This window comes from Molothrus ater, chromosome 2, assembly GCF_012460135.2.
Source record: "Molothrus ater isolate BHLD 08-10-18 breed brown headed cowbird chromosome 2, BPBGC_Mater_1.1, whole genome shotgun sequence".
Classification (NCBI taxonomy): Eukaryota; Metazoa; Chordata; class Aves; order Passeriformes; family Icteridae; genus Molothrus; species Molothrus ater.
In genome coordinates this window covers 86,443,256-86,464,553 of record NC_050479.2, presented here as the reverse complement: position 1 = coordinate 86,464,553, position 21,298 = coordinate 86,443,256, and the positions used below count along the sequence as shown (strand labels likewise).

Below are 21,298 nucleotides of genomic sequence, written 5' to 3'. Positions count from 1 at the left end.
AATGCTTAAGCAGCCAGATGCTGCCAGAGCTTTGTTTGTGATATCTGAGTTACCTTCTTTAGATACAATCCCAGATAACCTTTCCTCTGCTGATTTACCTCACTAGACTTTCAGGGAACGGCCAGTCTCAGCATCTCTCAGGGCCACAGCTCCCACCCTGATCTCAGGTGCAGCATCAACCCTCTCCTCCAGTACAAATCCCGATGCCCTGATTTCACTCCTCTAATCAAGGAGCTCCTTGCTGTTTGCCTTCCACGTTGCTTTACTAGCAGACAGCCCAGTAGAGAGCTGCTTGATTTGTGACTGTGCAGAAGCAAGTGCTGATAAAGACAATTAATTAATGGTATGGATTTCCCAGCAGAGTTCTCAATTAGCATGAGCTGTTTACAGCCGGCCGCGGTGCAGATCACAGTGCATGTGCACCCCAAACCACAGCCAGTGTATTCAGTGGGGCAGAGGGCGGCTTTCATCAGGCCTGATGGTTTCCACCTCACATTGTCTGCAGAAACTGGGAAAAAGGGGTCTTTTCATGATGAACAGTTACAATACAGATCTTTGGGTAGAGATGTCATTGCTGCCATTAAATACTTGGCTGTCCTGTTCGTGCTGCTCTCCTGGGCAAGGTCGTGCAGCAAGCTACAAGGTGAAGATCTTCTGGCTGCCAGGTTATTCTTTCCCAGTTTATTTCCTGCTTAAACTGGTCATAGACTTACTTGAGTTGGGCAAGTGCTCTAAGGTCATTGAGCCCAGCCATTCCATCACTAAATCATGTCCCTGGCAGTGCATGGTAGATGAGAATGGAAAGGGAGGAGAAGCCTAACCCTAGGCAATCTTAAACTAGGAGGAAAAGGGTGTTACAAGGTCCCATAATAGCAAGAAGCTGCTGATGAAGTTCAAATGGGAAATGAAATACAACTATTAGCAGGATGGATATGCAGCTTCTGAACTGTCTGCCAAGGGAGGAGACAAAATCTCAGGCAAGAGCCTGTCTGCAAGAGTGACCTAAAGATATCCCCAAGTATCTCAGGTGCCTTCTGAGACCTCCCCCCTGCTAAGCACCTCCCCAGCCGCTGGCAAAATTTTTTATGGAAGGAGCATTGCTGAGTTCAGCCCCGAGACAGGCTTTGAAAGCGGAAAGTCCCCCACCCACACTTTGTGGGGCTCCACAGGGTCTTGCTGAACATCACAACATTGCCTTTCAATAGCTTCAACTTCTCCAACCTGGTCAAGGGCAGCGATTCAGCTTCTCACCCAGAGCTGCTTCTGCCAAAAATACAAGTTGCTACAGTTTGCCTTTTGTTACAACTGCTGGTCCTTTGGTCAGGATGACCCCCATAAATAAAAGAGCTAACTAATGCCCATCTCCTCCCACTGGTGATTGACTATGACCTTGAGTGACCTTGCTTAATTTAACTTTCTCAACCAGCTATTTTTGACAGCGAATAATTTAACATCCTTGTGACCCCAGTCTTGTGTCCCTTCTGCCAACTGGCTCTGCAGTTTAAATGAACAGCAATAAATAAATACATATCTGCAGAGGGACCTAAATGACTCCCATTACTGGAGCATCTGAAGGCCTGCCTAAATAAATCAAGTGAGTAGGAGATTATGCTGCAATCATGTGGAGAGGGAAAGGAGAGAATACATTACTGGTATTCCAGAGGCTGCAACTCAGGGATGAAAAACTTTGCAGAATTCAGAACAATGAGATTTAATTCAAGTGCAGATGGACAACCAGAGGCTCATTTTGTGATGTCTTCAAAGAGGAGCAGCAGATTGCAACCTGATGGGATCACTCACCAGTGCTTAGAACTCTCCCCAGGCAGCTCCTGCCTTGGGGATGGGGCTGTTGGAGGTTGCTCCCTGAACCTCCATGGTATAAAAGTGAGGATACAGTCACCAACTGCCCACCTGCAATTATCTCACTTTTCTCACCCAAACATGCCCTTGGGAGTGGAAAGCTGGCCTTGCAGGAGCAGGGATGGCAGGATTGAGCAGCTCTTCAACTCCCATTGCTTTGGGCAGGCAGACACTCACTTCAAACCATCCTGGGATTAAATCCCACCTTGGGGGTCCCCAGAATGAGAAGGAACAACAAATATTCCTGGGAGGAAGGAAAACCTCACTAAGTTATCTGCTTTGAAATCCCAGAGTGAATCATGATATTCTATTTGTTGGAGGAGTCACTGGCTGCAGCTTTCCTCATCCACTTTGCCTTTTACCTTATTCCTACTTATTTTTGGGGTCTGGTTTTAAAGCATTGTTATTTCTTCCTTTCCCCTGCACAGCCTCCATGTCAGCCCTGTTACTGTGGCTTCATTTGCATGGTGCTGAGGACACGTGAAGTGTCGTTATAAATCCTATTCACATAATTTTCCTTCCCCCACTGAGGCTGAAATCGAAAATGCAACTAAGTTAATCAGGAAGATCTGGGCCTGCCACGAGTGCAGGCCGGGGCTCCACTTCCCTGTGGGGCAAGAGGAATGTCTGGGGACCCACTTGCTGCTTAAATGCGGTGGAAGAGCTTCTCCCTAATGTTTTCCAGCTTTTCCCTAGTGCTTTCCAGCCTGCTAACAAAATAAAAGCCAGGCTCCTGCTGTTGATTTGTCTCAAGGGTGAGTCCTTCTTCTCTTTTCATTTTTCCTCTTTTTAATCCTTTCATCCAGCTCTACACAGCATCACTCATCACCCCTGTGGGTGACAAACTTCACCCTGTGCCCCTCTGTCCCCATGTCCCCAGCAGTGAGATTCTCCCCTTCAGCAGCTTTGGGGTCAAATTGGTGAAACAGCTCAGTAGGAAATTACTTTCTATTAAAGCAAGCCCACACTGGCTAAGTGGGCAAGAGGTACCTGTACTGGTGAGAGGAAGGATGGATGACCACATTAATTAATTTACACTGATGGAGTGTCTCTCAATTAAAACACACCACAAATCAAAAGAGGCTCTATGCTCTCCTTGCCCTCCCAGGGGGCAGCAGCAGCACCTTTCATCCCTGCCCAAATCTGCCTGGCAGCTGCTTTTAAGGCTATTAAAGGGATTCTGAGATTGGAGACCTGTTTAGGGTCTGCTCTTCCCCGTTAAAAATCTTCATAGACTGAGGGTTTGTCTTTTATTTTGTTCTTTGCCTTTTGCTGCTGGAGTTTGCCACCATGGAGGGATGATGGTTCAGCACTGCACATGGAAAGGCTTGAGACATAAATACAGCAGGGGTTAGGGCTATTTTCTGGGGTGATTTTAATGAGGGGACAGAACAGAGGTGTATGAAACAGCTGGTCTTGAGCAGGCCTGAGATCTCTGGGGGAGAGGGGAAAACAAGCAATGAGAAGGAAAATGTTAGAAAACAGCTTTTGCTGCCAAACAAAGCCTTTTGTGCAACTACAGATTTTTGGCTTTCCTATTCATTTAACTAATAAATGAATTGAAATAATTGTAGCACAAATATTGTATGAATTGAATAAGTAATGAAATTACAAAACTAACAGGAAAATACCATAATATGAGAAGTTCAGGAGGGTTTCAGATAATGAGAAACTGGAAGAAATGGCTGGTCCTAGCAGAGGTGAATCCCTCATGTGATTCGTGGTGACCACGTACAGCTGCAGGTGACACCTCGACAGGAACAGAAGCCTGTGCCAGGCCAGTGCTGCTCTGGGCACAGCCTCCTTTCTAATTTTATCACCAAAATTTCACTGCATTACTGCTAATGTGGCAAGCAGATGTCCTTAAGCGTACACACTGTCACTGGCAGGCACCAGCTAACCCTGGTTTTTTAGCCCTTTTTTTGTTGTTGTTTAGAAGAGTCTGACCACCCACGATTTTAAATGTGAGAAGTTTATTCTTGTCACTTCCAAATGTTTTCTTTAGTTGCTCTTTCCTTGCCATCTATTTTTGGCTTAAATTATGATCAACCATGAACACTACCAATAAGGCTTGTATGTCAAGTCAGAGCATCAGATCAGAGCTGCCCCTGACAGTGGGTCTGTAAAACCTCACTGGCTCCTTCCCACCGAGGGGGATGCACTTTTGTGCAGCTCTTGTTTGGTTTTCCCCTCTTGAATGCCTTTTTGTGAGCTGGGAAAATTTTCCAGCAGTCTAGACACCTTGCCCCATCACCAGCCCCACGATGCCTGTTGCACATCGACCTCCATGGATGTGCAGGTGGGCCAAGTGCATGCCCAGCCTTTGATCCTCCCCATCCCAGTGCCTCAGCTTCCCTCTTACAAAAGAGAAAAGGGGATTAACTTTGGTCTTGGGCTGGAAAACACACCTCCTCAACCTCTGTGACCATGTCCCATGCTATTCCTTACAGGGGATGTACCCTTTGCACCCAGATCCTACAGTCTCTGATGACTCTCCCCTGCACCCTCCATGGGTTATGTCCCAATGCCTCCCAGCTCCCTGGTGTCTCGGTGGCCCAGCTGGTGGTGGTGCATGGTGCTCCAGCCTGTCCAGTTCCCAGAGCCAGGGCAAGGTCCCAGGCAGTGAGTGCCTTGTCCTACTATCCGGTGCCAGGGCAATGCTGGGCCAAGCGCCAGTGCCTGGAAGGTCCCAGTGGTAGTGCCAGTGTCCAGGTATGCAGGTGCTGGTCTCAGTTCCAGTTCCCAGCTGGTGCTGCCGGTGTCAGGGTAGCCTCAGTTCCCCATTCCTGCTCCCAATGACGGGCCCATTTCCTGGATGATGCCATGTCCTGGTGCCCGGGCAATGTTGGACCTCGATCCCGGTTCAGCAGACTGGTCCCCAAGTCCTGGACCAGCGCCAGCTGGCGCCGCTCCTATTTCCCACTACCGGGTGGTGCCAGTCCCCACTCCCAGTAGTGACCACAGTTCCCAGCAGTGGGGAGCGCCAGTTTCCGGTGCCGGTTCCCATTCCTAGTGAGAGTTCCCGGTGCCGGTTCGCTGTCCAGTTCCCGATCCGGTTCCCAGTTCCCATTCCCGATCCCAGCGCCGGTTCCCATTCCCGGTGGCGGTTCCCACCCCCGGGTGCCACTCGCGGTGTCGGTGCCGGTTCCGTGGCGTGTCCCGGTGCCGGTGCCGGTTCCGCGGCGCCCGGAGCGCGGTGCGGGGCGCAGGCGCGGTCCCGGCCCGCCCGTCGGGGCGGTGCTTGCGGGAGGCGAAGCGCTGCGGGCAGCGGCGCGCCCGGAGCGGCGGCACCGGCACCGGGCACCCGCACCAGCCCCGGGCAGGTAAGGCGACCCCCGGCCCCGGGAGGGGGTGGCTCGGCCCTGCAGCGCCGCCGCTGCTCCCGCCGCGGGGGGACGGCTCCGCGCCCCGCCCGGGGGTCCCGCCGCGTCCTCGGGGGATGCTCGGGGGCACCTGTGGCTTTGGGAACCGCGTAGCAGCTGCACTCCGGGGTGGGGGCAGTGTGTGTTGGTACGTGAGCGTGTGTGTGTGTGCCTAAAGGGTTTTTGGGGAAAAAAAGCCCGAAGCGGGCACCCTGCTCCTCCCCTGCGCGGAGCACGCTGCTGCCTTTGCCTTCAGCAAGCGCTGGCGTGAGCGCCGGTGTTTGGGGCTGCTGAAGTCGGGGTACTCGGCGTAGTGCATAGGAAAGTTGCATCCCGGATGGTTAAAACCCCACAACTGCCCCCCCTGTTCAGCTTGTGGAGCCGGGCTGGACAGAAACTTTGAGACCGAGGCCTGGGTGCTGGCTGGAGAGCTGCAGGATTTCTGCCCTGAGAAAAAATCCTGAGGTTTCAGTATTGTTCTTTGTTCCATTTTTTTGGGACAAACGCAGGGGCTTTTGGAAAGTCTCCTGGAAAGTTAAGGCGAGAGAGAGCTCCTGCTCTCAAGAAAGGCTAACTCACTGCTGGGGTGCAGGACACTGATGGCTTTTGGGGTTTCCAAGCAGAGATAGGAATCTGGATTTCCCAAATACCAGTCTTTCCTCCCTTCCCGAAACATGTTATTTTGAGCTTGAGCTTGGTGCTTTCTAGCAGAGGGTGTCCCACTGGATGTGGCTCTGGTCTTCTATCCCTCACCTCCCACTCTGGTAGCTGCAGGTTAGCGTGGGCTGCACGCCTGGCTCTGCAGATCCAGCCTGTGTCGTGCTTGGATATATAACCAGTTATTTATCACCAGTTACCATTTCTGCCTGGATGCTGTGCTAGCTCTAAGCTTGGTGGGGAGTACAGCCACGGCAAATGGAGCTGGAAGCAGAGCAGGGAGCTCGGTGCATGGTGGAGAATGCTCTTAAATCCTCAGCTGCTTGTCTTCTGCATCCAGCAAGGACCATGCTGCAGGCTTTCCCCAGGGCACCTTTTATCTCCGTCCCATCTCATATCTTCATGGATCCTCCTGCCCAGGTCAGCCTGGGTTCCAAGCGTGCTGAACTGCTGTTAAACTGGAGGGAAGGCAACACAAAGTCCCTGGAGCTGCATCTCTCACCCCTTGCTCTGAACATGAAGAGTGGGTAGCCCAAGGTGCAGGGAGCCTGGCTGGCCCTGCTGCTCAGGGTAGCAGTGAGTTGAGGAGGAACAAATTTTGGCATACAGGTGAGAGCAGGAGTCACCTGTTGGCAGCATCCTTGGGGCAGCAAGGACTAGGGCAGGGGAAAAGCAGTAGAGTCAGGCATGGATGGAGGTGCAGAGCCTGATGCAAGTGCTCACCACTTACTCCTGCTTGGTGCAACATACTGCTACAGGCACATCTCTCCTGGTGGGTTCTATTTCCACCTGCTCTTCGCAGGAACATCAGCTGCCTTCTGCTTATTTAAGCAATTCTTTCATGTGAATCACCTGGGGCTCAGCTCCAGCCCATGACCCAGGCAGTGGGGTTGTAAAACCCAAGAGGGAGTGAGAGATGCTCTTTCAGAAACCCTTTTTGTACCCTTAGGAGTGGGATGTGAGGTCTGAACCCCTCCTGCAGTGGGTGCATGTGTACAGGTGCTGCTGTGTGCGTGGGGGCTGGCTCGCTCGGTGGCTGGTGCTTGCCAGCAGCCATGTGCCAGAAATGGTTGGGAAAAACTTTCTTGTTGGCATCAGAATTAAGGATCAAGTCATGAGCGAAAGGAAAAGCAGGTTTTGAGGAAGCCAGCAGGGCTTGCTCTAGCAGGCCCTGCTCAGAGTAGAAATCAAGTCCCTTTGTCATGTTGTAAGGACACCATGATGACACGCAGAAGGAATAATTCCATCTGCAAAGCAGTGACACGTGAAATAGGGGCAAAGAGATGTGACCAAGGCACTCAGGTTTGTGGCAGACTCAAGTCCAGCCTGCTCCCTGTCATCAGCACCCCAGTCCCTGTATGAAATGACTTAGGTGTGGCTTTGACACGGCCACAAGCCCGGGAAAATCCCTGCCCAGCTGCTGTCCACCATGGCATTTTCTGTTCAAGGGAGCTTTCAGCTGGTGATTGACAACTACCCCGGGTATTCTCAAGCCTCTGAGGTGGAAGGAGATGGAAACCCAGAACTATTACTGAAGGGGACTGACCTGTAGCTGTGCTCTCATTTTTGGGGAAAGGAGATGCTCCAGGTCTCCTTTACCTGGATGTGCTGGCAGTTTACACGGTGCATGTGGGAATATGTCAGTGGAGAAGATTTCTGCCGGGGGGGCTGGGGGAGGTGACAAAGGGCACTGCTGGACAGATTAAGCCCACGCAACAGAGCTTAAATCTGCTTAAAGCCTTTAAGGGAGGATCTGAGCTCATTCTCATTTTTCATGCTGAGATCTGCCTGCGAAACCAAGCTGAGAGGTGGATGAGGTGCTCGGCCAGAGGGCAGCAGCTGAGCTCAGGCTATGGGGCTGGCCCCTAAGTTGTACGCCGGCCTGTACAGTGGGGCACGCTGTGTCTGGACTTTGTGCTGTGTTTAGAGATTGAATCATGTTGGGATAGCTGAGACTGGGGGTTCAGGGCTGCTTTGGTCCTGGATACCCCCAGGAGTGTTGCAAAAATGCGAAGGGAAACAGGCAAAGGGTGTTTGTGGGACATGGGTACGGAAGAGTTAACGTGGAAGGACCAGGCTCTTCGATCTGGTGCTTGAGAGGGATTAACTCAGCCTGGAGCAGGTGCAGGGAAAAGGGCTCTGAAGCTGCTCAGAGGGATGGAGAGCTATTATACGAGGCTATAAAAGCCAAGCCCAGCGAAACAAAGGCAGAGAGAGGATGTGCTTGCTGACTCCAAATATATCCAAGGGGTGAGCTCCAGGCAGGCAGAAGAGCGATTTAAACCGAGGGCAATGTTGCTGCTGGGGTGTGAATTCATTCAGTTTAGCTTAGGAGGCTTGTCTAGAGGCTCTGCAACTGTGTCACACCAGAGGAGAGTAGGAGGGTGTGAATTAGAGCACATCACCTCTCTTGCAAGGTGCTTGGCTGTGATAGAAGGAGGTCTTAGCATTTGTCAGTGTAGGAGGCCAGGACTCTGTGGTCCAGACACCCTGTCCTGGTGTCTCCTTTGGGAAGGGCTCTGTTAGACAAGCAGGTCTCACCATCTTCCTGATGTGGGACCAGACCAGCCATGAAGCAGATGATGCCCAGCTGAGATAATTTTTTGTCTTTGATTATGCTTTAGAAAAATGAATCCATCTCTCCCTTTCCTGGTTGCTGCACAGATTAATAACAAAGCATCCATGCTTTAAAAAAGGCTTTGGCTCTGATCCCAAGAGGAATTTAGACAGTATTTGTGCTGGGGGATGATGATACGAAGAACGGGTGCATCCTCTAAATCTGCTCACGCTTGTGCATTAATTATTGGATATTTTTGGCTGTCCAGAGATGCCAAGATTCTTCTCCTAATGCTTTCTCCAAGCAGGCAGCATCAGGTTAATACAGAGAGAAGGAGAAGGATGCAGCTGTGCCTTGAAGGCTGGGATCAGGCGCTCTCTCTCTTCCTCCTCGCTAATCTCCAGAGTTGTCAAGTCCTTTCTCTGCAGATGTCCAGAGGTGAAACCCCTTCCACAGAGAAGCCTCCTCAGCCCTCCCAGAGGTGTTTGTTGCCCTCTGCTTGTGCCATGGCACTTAGGCACCATTTACCTACTTATGTCTTCATGCCTTCACCTTCACCTGCTCCTCTGAGGGGCTGTGGGGCACAAAGCCTCCTCGGCAGTGGGCTTGTGCTGGCCTGCTTCAGGCAGACGGGGCTCCTGCATCCCCCAGCCCCGAGGGCAGTGTCACCGGTGGGGAGTGAGGGGCGGTGATCACTCCGCTCTGCTCACTTCCAGTTGATTACCCAGGGAGAAAGGGCCAGGCTCTGGGCACTGCAGAAAATGGACACAGACCCGGTGGCTTCATGGAAGCTACGTTTGTCTGGCTGCATTAACCCTTTACCTGCTCTGAGCTCTCCCTTTCACACCATGGGGAATATTCATCCATAGCTTATTCCTACTAAATTCTCCTGCATTGTAGGAGGCACCCCTTTGACATGGGGGTGACTTCTTCAGGTTGTGGAGGGAAATAGGAATGGTTGCCATTGAGTTTTTCATCCTCTCTGGGAAAAAATCCTTTCTGCTCCACTCTGTGGCCAAGGAGACTTCCCAGTTTTTGCTTTTCTGCGTGATGCATTGGTTTTTCAGCCAATATTGCAGATCCTCATGCTTTGGGGATCTTCCTGGACTGGAGATGTGACAGATGATACCCCTGCAAAGCCGTGCTGGGAGCCCGCGGGGTTTGCAGCATTTAGGTCAGAGCCTGGCTCCTTTGGGCCTGGTCCAGCCCTTCAGAGGGGCTGGACTGAGCTCCTAAGCCCCTGCCTGCAGCTTTTGTGTCCCAGTTCAATAACACTTTGATGCATTTTGCCTTAAAATACTCTTCTGGCAGAGAAAAGCTCTCCCCGCCCCTTGGTTTGCCCTTGTGCAGAAATGACCAGTTTTAGTCATTCCACCATCCATCTGAGCATCAGCTCTGTTCCCTCCTGTCCTGTGACTTCCATCCATTGGGAACGAAGGTTAAAGGGAGAGGGGACTATAAAGCATCCCAACCACCTAAGTCTGCCCCATGCTGGGAGGCTGGAAGCCTTAATGTGAAGCTCTGAAATGATTTGTGGGAGAGGGCTCCTTCTCCGTACCATGCAGGGACTTTCCCAGCTTATTACAGCCCCCAGTAGTAGACAGATGTGTTGGAAAGACACCAGGAGAGGCCATGAGGACAGTCAGAGGGCTGGAGCACCTCCACTATGAAAACAGGCTGAGGGAGTTGGAATTATTCAGCCTGGAGAAGAGAAGGGTTCAAGGAGTCCTTAGAGCACATTCCAAAACATAAAGGGGCTGCAAGAGAGAGTTGAGACTTTTTACAAGGGCATGGGGAGATAGATAAGACAAGGGGGAATGGCTTCAAACTGAGAGAGAGCAGGTTTAGATTAGATGGTAGGAAGAAATTCTTTCCTGTGAGGATGTTGAGGCACTGGCACAGGTCACCCAGTAAAGCTGTGGATGCCCCATCCTCAGCAGTGTTCAAGGCCAGGTTTGATGGGACTTTGAGCAACCTGGTCTAGTGAAAGATGCCTCATGGCAGAGAACTAGATCATCTGTAAGGTCTTTTCCAACCCAAACCATTCTGTGGTTCCATGATTCTATGAAATTTTCTCCTCTCCTGGCTGCAGCTCATCCTTACATGAGGGAGACTGCAGCCCTGGTTGAATCCTTCAAGGTTTATCCTGTGACCTAGACATAGCTATCAAACAGGGCTGTGGCAGACCAGGAAAGGTACCCAGAATATTGCTTCCTATGTAGCTACAGCACAACAGGAGCAGCACGTCTCTCTGAGCTCCTGGGGAAAAGGGCAAAGCTCCAGCTCTGCTCCTGCATTCCCTTCCCTTAAACCATGTTGCCCCATGTTTTTGTGCTTGTTGCTGGAGTTCTTTTGATTACATCTCCAAATAATCCATACAGTGATTTCTCTGGGTGACAAAAGGCATCCCTCCCTTGCAGCACGCACCCTCCATTCCAGTTTTCATCACATTTCCACTGGTTTGAGCTCCCCTGACTCCATGGTGCAGGATGCAGGTGGCTTTGGTTGACTCCATTCCTTCACAGCCCCTCCTGGGCTGTTCCACCATTTCCTCCTGTCCTGTACAGAGACGAAGGATGCATGTCTGTTTGTCTCTCTGGGTTTGGGCTTCATTTGTTTTATATTTTCTGAGGCACACCCTGATAATCAAAAGCTTCCTATGAAATGTTTGCAGGCTTGTTGCTCCCAAATCCTTGAAGAGCTGGTCCTACCAGTTGTCTGAGCATGTGTAAATACTGTGAGAATTGCTTAGGGGTGATTAAGGGAGATGATTTCTCTGCTGAGCAAGGGGAAGCCTTGATTTGATAAAAGCTGCAGCTGCAAACTCTACTTTTTCAGAGCCAGACTACCACTGCTGCATGAGTGCAGGATGGGGAAGGTGAGTGCTGGATGCCTGCCCAGCAAGTGTTGCCTTTGGATCCTGGCAGGTCTTCATGCAGGAGCAGGAGAGTGGTGATTTATTGCATCAAAAACGGGGCTGTGTCAGGGTCCTGTCCCAGGCAGGGGAGTGAAACTCCTCCCTGTGTCACAGGGTGCATCTCATCCATGCTCCCAGACTCGCTGCTCCAGCTGGGAGCTGCTGCAACATCAGGTGTCTGAAGAGATGCAGAGCAAGGACTTGGGCCAGGGCAGTGTCTGGGAGAGGAGGAGGGGGCTTAGTCCCGATCCCAGAGTGCTGTGCTCAACCCACACTCTCTGCTTGCTGCTCAGCATGGGTTAGGAACATGCTCTGAGCCTCCTCCTGAGGGCAAGCCAGGCCATGCAGGGGAATCCAGACAGACCTCAGAGCAGTGGTGGGCATTTTTGTTTGGGTGAGAGCAGGGTGATGGGTCTGGCTGCCAGCCATGGCATCAGGAGCAAGCACCAGCCTTGCTGGGCTGCAACAAAGCAATAGGTTTTCATAAGAGGAGGAATCCTCACTGAAAAGGACATGGACACCTGTCCATGGCAGAAGGTGTTGGACTTCATGACCTTTAAGATCCCTTCCCACCCAAACCATTCCATTACTCTATGATCTGGAACACGGAGTGGATGCAGTGCCCAGGATTGTGACCTGTATCCATCTCCCTGAAGGAAGGGGAAAGTTTATGTCCAGTCCCTGCCAGGAGAAAGCAGCAGCCTTTCTGCTCCAAGGGTTGTTTGGCAAACTCTTACCTCTGTGTTTAGAGAAGGGCAGCACTGCTGAAATGAAGGAATAATGGGGGGAAAAGCTGGCTGGAGGTTGGGGGAGTTGCAGCATCCAAGGCAGAAGCTGTTTGAAGAGCTCAAATTAAGACAGTGGGAACTTGCATTCAGACCTTTGGGCTTGTGAGAACTGAGTGGATCCAGTAACAAGGATTTCTAATAAATCTCACAGATTTGAGGTGGTCCAGTCTGCCTAAGAGAGACCTGTTCAAAAGCAGCAGCACTATCAGTTGCTGCAAGCCTTCAAATATTACTTTTGTGCTCATGATGCTTTAGAATAGTCACAGTAAGAAAAATTCAGTTAAGACAGAGATGGAAAAGGAGGTAAAATTAAATTTAAACCCAGCAGATTTTGCTGCTCGATCCTGAAAGTTTTACAGACAAGGAGAATTTTCTTATCAGTCAGTACCCAGGTGTGGTCTGATATTTGCTGTTGTGACTTTGGAATTTATAGGATGTGGGTTTTGGGAAGTGACTAGCAAGTGGGTTGAGGGCCTGTCAAAGAGAAAACTGAGCAGGGAGGACCCAAGTCTGAAGTGGACTTTGTGCCCTCTTGGACCTTTTCACAGAGTGCCTTGGTGCTTTTATTCAGGTTTGGGTCAGGCAAAGAGAAAATCCTTAAGTGGTTTATTAGCAAAAGGTGGGAGTCTTGGCAGAGGTTTGAGACCTGACTTGAGGCCAGCAGCTGTAGGACTGGGGTGAAACCTGTGGTGTGGAGCCTGTTGTCAGAAGCATTTGGGGTGCCTCCATCATCTGGAATTGCAGGAGATGTTCCTATCCTGCTTGAAGTGGAGCAGGTGAAGGGACACATTTCTGGCAATGGCCAGGAGCTCTCGAGAGGAGACCTGAAGGACTTGGTTGTACCTCTGGGCCTCTGTGGGGATGGAGTTTTGGGCTCTGCCAGCAGCAAGGGGTGGAGGTGATGGAGAGAGAAGAAACCGATTGCCTTGGGGATGGTGTTGTTATGGAGTCACAGAATGGTTTGGGTTGGAAGGGTCCTTGAAGACCATCTCATTGCAGTACTCTGCCATGAGCAGGGACACGTCCCACACGCCCCATCCATCCTCTCCTTGAAGGCTCCAGAGGGAGATAGGGCATGCTACGAAGTGGTCAGGGCTGAAGCTGCAGGAAGGATGCTCTGGGTCAGCCAGAAGGTCAAACATCCCAGCTAGCCTGGGATGATCTTGAGGATCCAGCTGCCTCTCCTCACTCTCCTACAGAGTAGCTGCAGCCCCGTTATCTCTTCTGCTCCTCCCAAATTCCCCATTTGAAGTTCAATTGCTTTAATCATCCCAGAGGCTGCGGAAGCTATTGAAGGCAGAGCATTTGCATGGAGACGTGCTGCATTTTATCTGCATTAATGATGACTTTTCTGAATGCATTTTCCAGTTCCTCAACCTCTTAAATAAACACCTCTGTCACCCATAATGCCCAAGAAAAAGGCTCACATGGCTACATCAAGCAATGCCCTGTTACTCTTCTGTCCTAGTCCTTCCCTCTTTCCACCTCATAAAGGTACAGGCCTGCCTTTAGACCATAATTTCTTTGCTCACCTGGCAGGAAAACCAGTGTGAGTGTATTGATGTGGTGCAAGGCTCCCACTGGAGTCAGTGTGACTGGATTTAAAAGGAGCAGGTCTAGCTGTTCAATTAGAAATGCTGAATAAATAATAAAAACGCGTTCTCAGTCCAAACCTGCAAAGATAGCATCCTCTCCCCTCCTCTTCTGGTGATGAAAATGGATGCTGAGAGGGGCAGAGCATCTCTGTAACATCATGGGGTGTGTGGTTTGTGTTCAACATGATCCTCATGTGGGGTGACAGCCCTCCTGGGCTAGGCAGGAGCCATGTGTCTGGATGACCATGCGTGCAGGTGGTTTGATTCTGTGTGTGTGAGTCTGCTCTTCCTAGCCTGTATTTTTCCAGTGCCTGAAAACCTGCTCTGTGTGAGCGGTGTCATGTGCTGGAGAAGGTTCCTGCCTTCTCCTGCACAAAAGTGTTTTTTTGGAATCTGCAGTGGCTGCTGAGTGAGCTTGGGAGTGCTTTGGTGTTGCTGGCCCTATGCTGCTCCTTACAATTATTAACCAGGGTCAGGGTGTGCTGAGGCATGAGGGGTTAGTGAAGTCATGGCTGTCTCCAGGGACTTGGCATTGGCAGAGCCTATTAATTCACCTTTTGTTACTTGTCCTGCAACTCCTGGTGATCTCCAAGGGTTTTTAACCCTTCTGTGACCTGGGAAACAAGCCTAACATCACACAATCAGTAATGCTGGGTGGGGGACCTAACAGCATGTGGAAGGTACCCAAAACTTAGCTTCTGCATTCTCCCCAAACCGCAAGTGGATTGGGCTGAGCTGGACCCTGAGTGGTGAATATATTCAGCACATCTCTGCTTTCCCTCAGGCTGCCTGGTGCCATGTTACTGCCTTGCTCTTTCTACTGCTTTTGGGTCTGTCTCTCTGCCACCACCTTTTGCTGTTGTTTCATTCTTCTCCCTGCTATTCCTGCATCCCTCCGGCCTCCTGCATTTTCTGATCCAGTGGGAGAGGCTGCCACCAGCTTTGCTTTGAGCTTGTTACTCCTTCCTGTGTCAGGATGCTTTCAGACACGTGTCCTGGTCCCACCTGATCTTAGAGCCTGTGCTGAGGGAAGGGCTGGTCTGGCTGGTGCCACAAGCTCCATTTGTGTGCAGAGCTCTGGCCAGGCAGAGCTTGAGCCAGCACAGGGTCATGAGAGTGTTCCCAGTGTGGGGCTGCCTCTTCTCCTGCAGCTCCAACATCTGACTGTGTTTGCAAACGGTGACTCATAGCTGTGAGGAATGAGGAACTCCCCAGTCAAAGGCCTCTGTCCCAGTGTGAGTCATCCAAGCAGAAAGGGAGCTCCTGGTCAGCACACCCCTTGGCTCCTAAAGGAGATGGGCATTCAAGGATGCCTAGACCCCCCTGTTAACCCTGGCCTTCCCAGGAAGAAAATATCCCAATCCATGCACGCAGACCTGCTGACTGGCTGTGTCTCTCCCTGTGCTGTCATCTTGCTGTTAAGCAATAAAGGAGTGATGTTTTGGTGGAAAAAAATCCAGAGGAAATAAAGCAAGTGTGATGAAGATCGCTGTGCCTTGCCGGAAACAGCCTCCACATGTGACATCTTATCTCCAGCTGATTTTGTGCAGATGCTGACAGCCAGGCATGCTTTGGTGATATGGAGTCACTTGCAGCAGCTTTCTGCCAGGATGTGTGACCCTGCCTTTTGCTGGCCCGGGTGCAAATGCACTTTTTAATGAAAGATTGCTCTTGATTCATACAACCGTAGAATGGTTTGGTTGGAAGTACCTTAAAGACCTTCCAGTTCCAGCCCCCTGCCATGGGCAGGGACACCTTCCACTAGACCAGGGTGCTCAGAGCCCCATCCAGACTGGCCTTGAGCACTTCCAGGGATGGGGCAGCCCCAGCTTCTCTGGGCAACCTGTGCCAGTGCCTCACTGCCTTCACATTGAAGAATTGCTTCCTGTTATCAAATCTAAACCTACTCCCTTTCAGTTTAAAGCCATTCCAGATTGTCCTATCACTACATGCCCTTGTCAAAAGGACATTTTTTTTTAGTTTATTTTCAGTAATAGCCAGCTGTTAGACAGCAACTTCCTTTGCAGGTCTTGGAGTGCTTTGCAGAAGGGACCAGGATCTCTGCAGAGTGATGGTTTTTCCTGCTTCATGGAGGAGGAGGATCCATCAGGGAGCATTTGCTCTACTTATATGCTTGCAAAAAGCCAGAGGGTTTACTCACTTAGAACAAACAGCCTTTAGCCCCACCAGGATGTTTTTTGAGGCTAAATCCACCACTCTGAGTTTCTGAGGGGGAGCAGCTAGTCCCTGTGGTTGCTCATACAAATTTACCCTCAGGCTGAAAGGTGCCATGTTAAGGTGTCCTGATTTGGATGCCATCTGTGCTGTAGCAAATCACTCATTTAAATCAGAGCTTGATATAAACATAATTAAGAGTGAAAATTATTATTTCACCTTTAGCTCTTAAATGAGAACAGAGATATGACCTGATGAAGAAAAGAGATAAAGGCCAGAAGGGGATATTCAGTTTTCTGTTCTTCAACAGTTTTGTTTCAGCAAGTAACCACTGTGAGTGTTCAGTAATTTGCATTTTGGCTAAAGCAGCTGCTCTGTAAAGATGTCCAACTGTGCTCAAAAACATCTGGACATGAGCTACCTGTAACTTCCCATGGGTATTAGCTTCCCTGGTTAACCACAGTCAATTTGAGAAGAAATCATGTCTTGTTTTCTAATTTCCATCAGTGTGGTTTCAGCTTCCCCTCCCTGTGGGCATTGCTAATGCAGGATGCTGCACTGTGCTGCTGGCTCTGGGCCATGTCATTTGGGGTCCAAAGCAAAACTAGGTGCATGCACAGCTGGGAGTAGGAAAGGGCTTTGGGAATGGCACAGGCATTGGCACAGGTTGCCCAGAGGAGCTGTGTGAGGAGGGTTTGAACTAGAGAATCTTGAAGGTCCCTTCCAACCAAAACCATTCTATCATTCTAAGATGACTTGAGGCTTTTTTGTTCATGGTTGGCATAGAGTTGTTGGCCAAGAGGTGTGGAGTGCTTATGTTCAGTGTAAATAGTGAATGGCAATTCAACTGCTTCTTCTTGTTCTCTGGGCCCTGGAGAAACAGTGTGTAAAGCTCTCCTTGCATTAACAGGGCTTCCTCTGCTGAGCTGGACTTTTGTGTTGGTAAGTGAGAGGATAACCCTGATGCTGCCACATGTCTGTCAACAGAAACACCCAAGGAGGCTGTAAAAAATTATTTCAATAACATATTTATAAAAAGCCTGCCTGCTGTTCTGAACACCCCACTACTGAGCCCCATAACATTGCACCTGGTTGAGGGTTGTGCAACCACATGCCTGGTTCCTGCTTTGTCTTCTCCTTGGCTGATCTTGTGCTTTTGCAATGTGATATCAAAGCCGTCTCCTGTTTAGTGGGAATAGAGCTGAAGGGCAGCAGATCCTGTCCTTTGGAACAAAGTGTTTTGTCTGACCAGGAGGCAGGCAGCTGTAGGATCTACAAGCAAGGAGGCTTTGCTCCTGGCCAGGCTGCAGCCTTGCATAGCACAAGCTTGGTGAGCCCATGCCAGCCACCCAAGCAGCCTCTGAGCTGAAAGGCAAGGAGAAGAAGATGTTTGGAGGGAGGAGGGAAGAGCCTTTCAGCAGGTGTTTGGTCCTGGCCAGTGCAAACACTTTCAATCCTTCTCCCTGTTGCAGTTCTTAGAGCCATGGCTGTTACCAGCTGGCAGGAGCTGGAGCACCTGGATGATGCTGGAGGTGAAAAGGGGAGTCCACAACACCCCTGAGTCATAAGTCTGGCTCAGTCTTCCAACAAAGTGTTTTTTTGTTTAACTCCTTCATGGCAGGACTGAGATTAGGATCAGACAACTGCTTTAAAAATTCATGCTGGGTGGTGAGTGCAGATTCCTCTTCCTGCTCACAGGCAAACATATGCATATGCAAGTGTAGAGTTGTTAATTCAAATCAGGCATGAAAACACCCACTTCTTGCTCTCCTGGAGCATCTGAGCTTGGTCCAAGAGGGCAAAGAGTAATTAGACAGCCTTTGGGCATTTTAACATGGCAGAGGTGAAGTTCAGCCTGCTAAGCATGAAATGCTGCAAATTAGAGAGAGTAATGAATTTTAACGCTGCCCTAAGAACATTCCCTCTGCCCCTTCCTTTTAATTATTTTGCAAGGTGTTTTATTTATTATTTGTTTGTTTTTCTAAATGGTCCTGAACAGTGTCCCTTCCCCTTCTGCTTGGCATTTCCTTTGCAACTCAAATCCATCTACAGGCTGTCATGTGAGAGTAGCCCTGCAGCGAGGACAGATGGCTGGCAAGGTGACAGTCACTGTAGGGTGGGATAGCAGGGCAAATTTCAGGCAGATCTGGGCATCAGAAAGGCTAGAACTCCTTGGCTGAGATGACTGCCACCCTGTTCTCATAGGGATGGACATTGAACAGGATGTCTAGTCATCATGAGAGTCAGTGTTGCAGGGATCACTGGAAAGCACAGCTCCAAGCTGCAGGGTGTAGCAGTAATTTTATGAATGAGCAGCCAAGTGCCAGCCCTTGGCCATGGTACAGGCTGCAGAGAAGCATCCAGCATCTCCGACATCAAACCTAAAATTCCTGCCTTTAACTTGAGGATGGCTTTTAGAAAGACCTCCCTCCTCTCTTCCCTTCCAGGCTCCCTTCCTAATCCTGCTGGTTCTTTCTGCACAACCTCCCATGGAAATATCCTCTCGTGTCTTTCAGCCCAGTTCATGCACCGGTCCAAGCAATTCATCTTGCATGTCAGCTAACAGCACCTTCCTCCTCTCTCAGCCTGTTGTTCCTGCAGAAGGCAGTTGCCAACCATCCTTTCCCAGCACTGCTGCTTTCCCCTTGTCTCTCTTTAGCATTGAGTGCTATCACTGTGAAAGTCTTGGCCTCACTGTCACTCAAAAGCAGCTTGTTCAGTGCCAGATGTCCCCATGACCTCCCTGGGTAAATCTCCCTTATTTTTCACCCCTTCCTCTGCTGGAGATCTGAAGGCCAGTGCCTTCCCTGGCCCTCTTAGCAGGGTGGATTGGACTACTGGGTGCATTCCCTGACTGCTCAATGAGGCTGTCAGCCTTTCCACAAGGAGTAAATTTGTTGTATTATTTGGGGATTTATGCGACCGTGTTCACAGGGGTCTGAGGATGAGGGAAGAGATGAGGATCTGACTCCATGTTTCAGAAGGCTTGATTTATTGTTTTTTGATATATATTATATTAAAACTATACTAAAAGAATAGAAGAAAGGATTTCATCAGAAGGTTAGCTACGAATAGCATAAGAAGGAATGATAACAAAGGCTTGTGTCTCGGACAGAGAGTCCGAGCCAGCTGACTGTGATTGGCCATTAGTTAGAAACAACCGCATGAGACCAATCACAGATGCACCTGTTGCATTCCACAGCAGCAGATAACCATTGTTTACATTTCATTCCTGAGGCCTCTCAGCTTCTCAGGAGAAAAAATCCTAAGGAAAGGATTTCTCAGAAAATATCATGGCTACAGGTTTATATCAGGCCATTTATTTTTAAGGCTTTTCTGAGGGCAGGTGATGCACTTGGGCCTCTTTGTATCATCTGGGATGCTACAAAGCATCTGGTACTGATGGGGGGGAGAAAATCCCCACGAGCTGCTTTTGCAATTCCTCCTCAGTAGCACAGACCTGTGGAGCAACCAGCAAGGGGATTATTTTGGGTTTACTTAAGCTCTGAGTGATGAGCACTTGTGCTGCTAATCAAGCTGATAAATGTTGTCAATTAAACCTGTGCTTTGCTCTTCAGCTTTCCATAAGTGAAGTGTTTTTGTCTCTCTCAGAGGAGAGAAGGCTGGCTGGGTGGGCAATGCTCCTGGATCACCAGAATGGGTATTAGTTTAGCTCTCAGACACCTACTTTCCTTCTGCTAATCGTAGTGGTTCATTACAAGGGATGTCACACTGCTGCTTAAATTGGTGCCAGCCATCAGTGATCAAATAATCCTTGGGATTTTGGGTGCTTACAAATTAGCTGCTTCTGATTAGCCATTATCACAACTTCATTATCCCACCACGTGTTGTGATACCACAGCAAGCGTATGGTTTCTGTATGTCTCACTGGGAGGGATGAGAGGTCAGCCTGCTGGATGCATCCACCCACTGGATGGGGCACCCTTAGTTTTACCATGTTGGAGACTGAAGCTGGGATTATGTCACTTAGGAGTGTGCTTTAGTGGTGGGCTTGGCACTGCTGGGTTGGTTCATAGGTGACCTTAGAGGTCCTTTCTGACCTGAATGATTCCATGCTTCCATGGTTTTGTAGCACAAACATTCCCATTTCTTTAGGAAACCACACTAGATATTTCCAGACTGAGGTCACTAATGGCCAGCTTTTGAAAAAGGACATTCCCTTTTGGGAAGAGATAAGGATTGTACATGTCTGTTAAAAATAAATACAGAGAAACTTTACGGAAGGAGTTCTGGAAGAAGTCTGTGATTAGGGGAGCTATACAGAGCACTCCTTTTCCTTGTACCTGAGCAAAGGGGTTGGTACCCAGTGACTGAAAGGCAGGGGTGGTGGAGAAGAGCTGATTTCTCTCTGGGGGGCATTTGAGCAATGGTTTCCTGCTGTTATCTGAATTGCTAAATGCACATCTCTACCCTGGAAGCAAGACACTTGTCAGGAAAGAATAATTAATCCAGAAACTTGCGGTGCTCTGCCAGGAGACCTTTTTTTTAATTAAAACCTGATCTGATAAAGTCTGCTGAGAAATTGGTGTCTCTGACAAAATCATGAAATGCACAGCTTTGTGAGTTGAAGCTCCGTGGTGGGGGTGCTCTGGGTAGGGCTCAGCCCCCACAGCTCTGCACACCCATCTTGCAGGGGGTGTCTCTTCCTCCTTTGCTTCTGAGGGCTGTGTTTTTCCCAAATGAGTTAGAAATTTGTTGAGAAGCAGGGCACCAGTTATTATCTACTGCTATGCCTTATTTGGTGTTCATTTGGCCAGTTTGGGGGATAAATGGGAGTCCCAACCCCGACGGATCAACAAGGTACACTTGGGCTCGGAGGTGGTTGTCTTCAGCCACAGTGTCTTGGTGCTGCCACTCAAGAGTGGCAGAGGAGGATTGGGTGTCCCTGGGCAGACCGTGCCTGTCTCATTGCTGCTCTGCCTGTCCTCCAGAGCCGGTGGGGAAGGATGTTTTCCTCAGTGAAGCCCTACGAGAACCAGCGCTACGCCTCGCTCAAGAAGGAGTGCCAGCGGCGGAAGCAGCTCTTCGAGGACCCGCTCTTCCCCGCCAACGACGACTCCCTCTTCTACAAGTCAAGGATTCAGGGCATCCAGTGGAAGCGACCCAAAGTAAGTGCCCCATCCCCTTGCCCCTCAGCACTGCTTTCTACCATCTCTGCTTTCAGGTGCTCCTAAAAATGCACAGTGCGCCCTTCACCGAGGCTGTCAAGCCCCAGTCAACATCTCCTCTCCCCAACAGCATTTATTTATTTACCCAGTCCTGATATTGTGAGCCTCTAGGGTGCCAGGGAGACCTGCTGCACTCAGGTCCAAGCTTCTCTGCGTCTGGTGAGGTCCAAGAGCAAAGGAGGCTTTTCTGTGACTCAG

General features: G+C 50.0%; 1 protein-coding gene across 1 annotated transcript in view; it reads left to right on the top strand.

Moving 5' to 3' along the window:
- Positions 1 to 5,131: 5,131 nt before the first annotated feature.
- The window catches only part of CAPN5 (calpain 5), a 52,455-nt gene continuing 36,288 nt past the window's right edge, over positions 5,132 to 21,298 (top strand). Inside the window, exons 1-2 of the mRNA XM_036391982.1 lie at positions 5,132 to 5,183; positions 20,864 to 21,040. Coding sequence (XP_036247875.1) covers positions 20,879 to 21,040 — 162 coding nt within the window. The 5' untranslated portion in view covers positions 5,132 to 5,183; positions 20,864 to 20,878. The remainder of the gene's footprint in view (positions 5,184 to 20,863; positions 21,041 to 21,298) is intronic.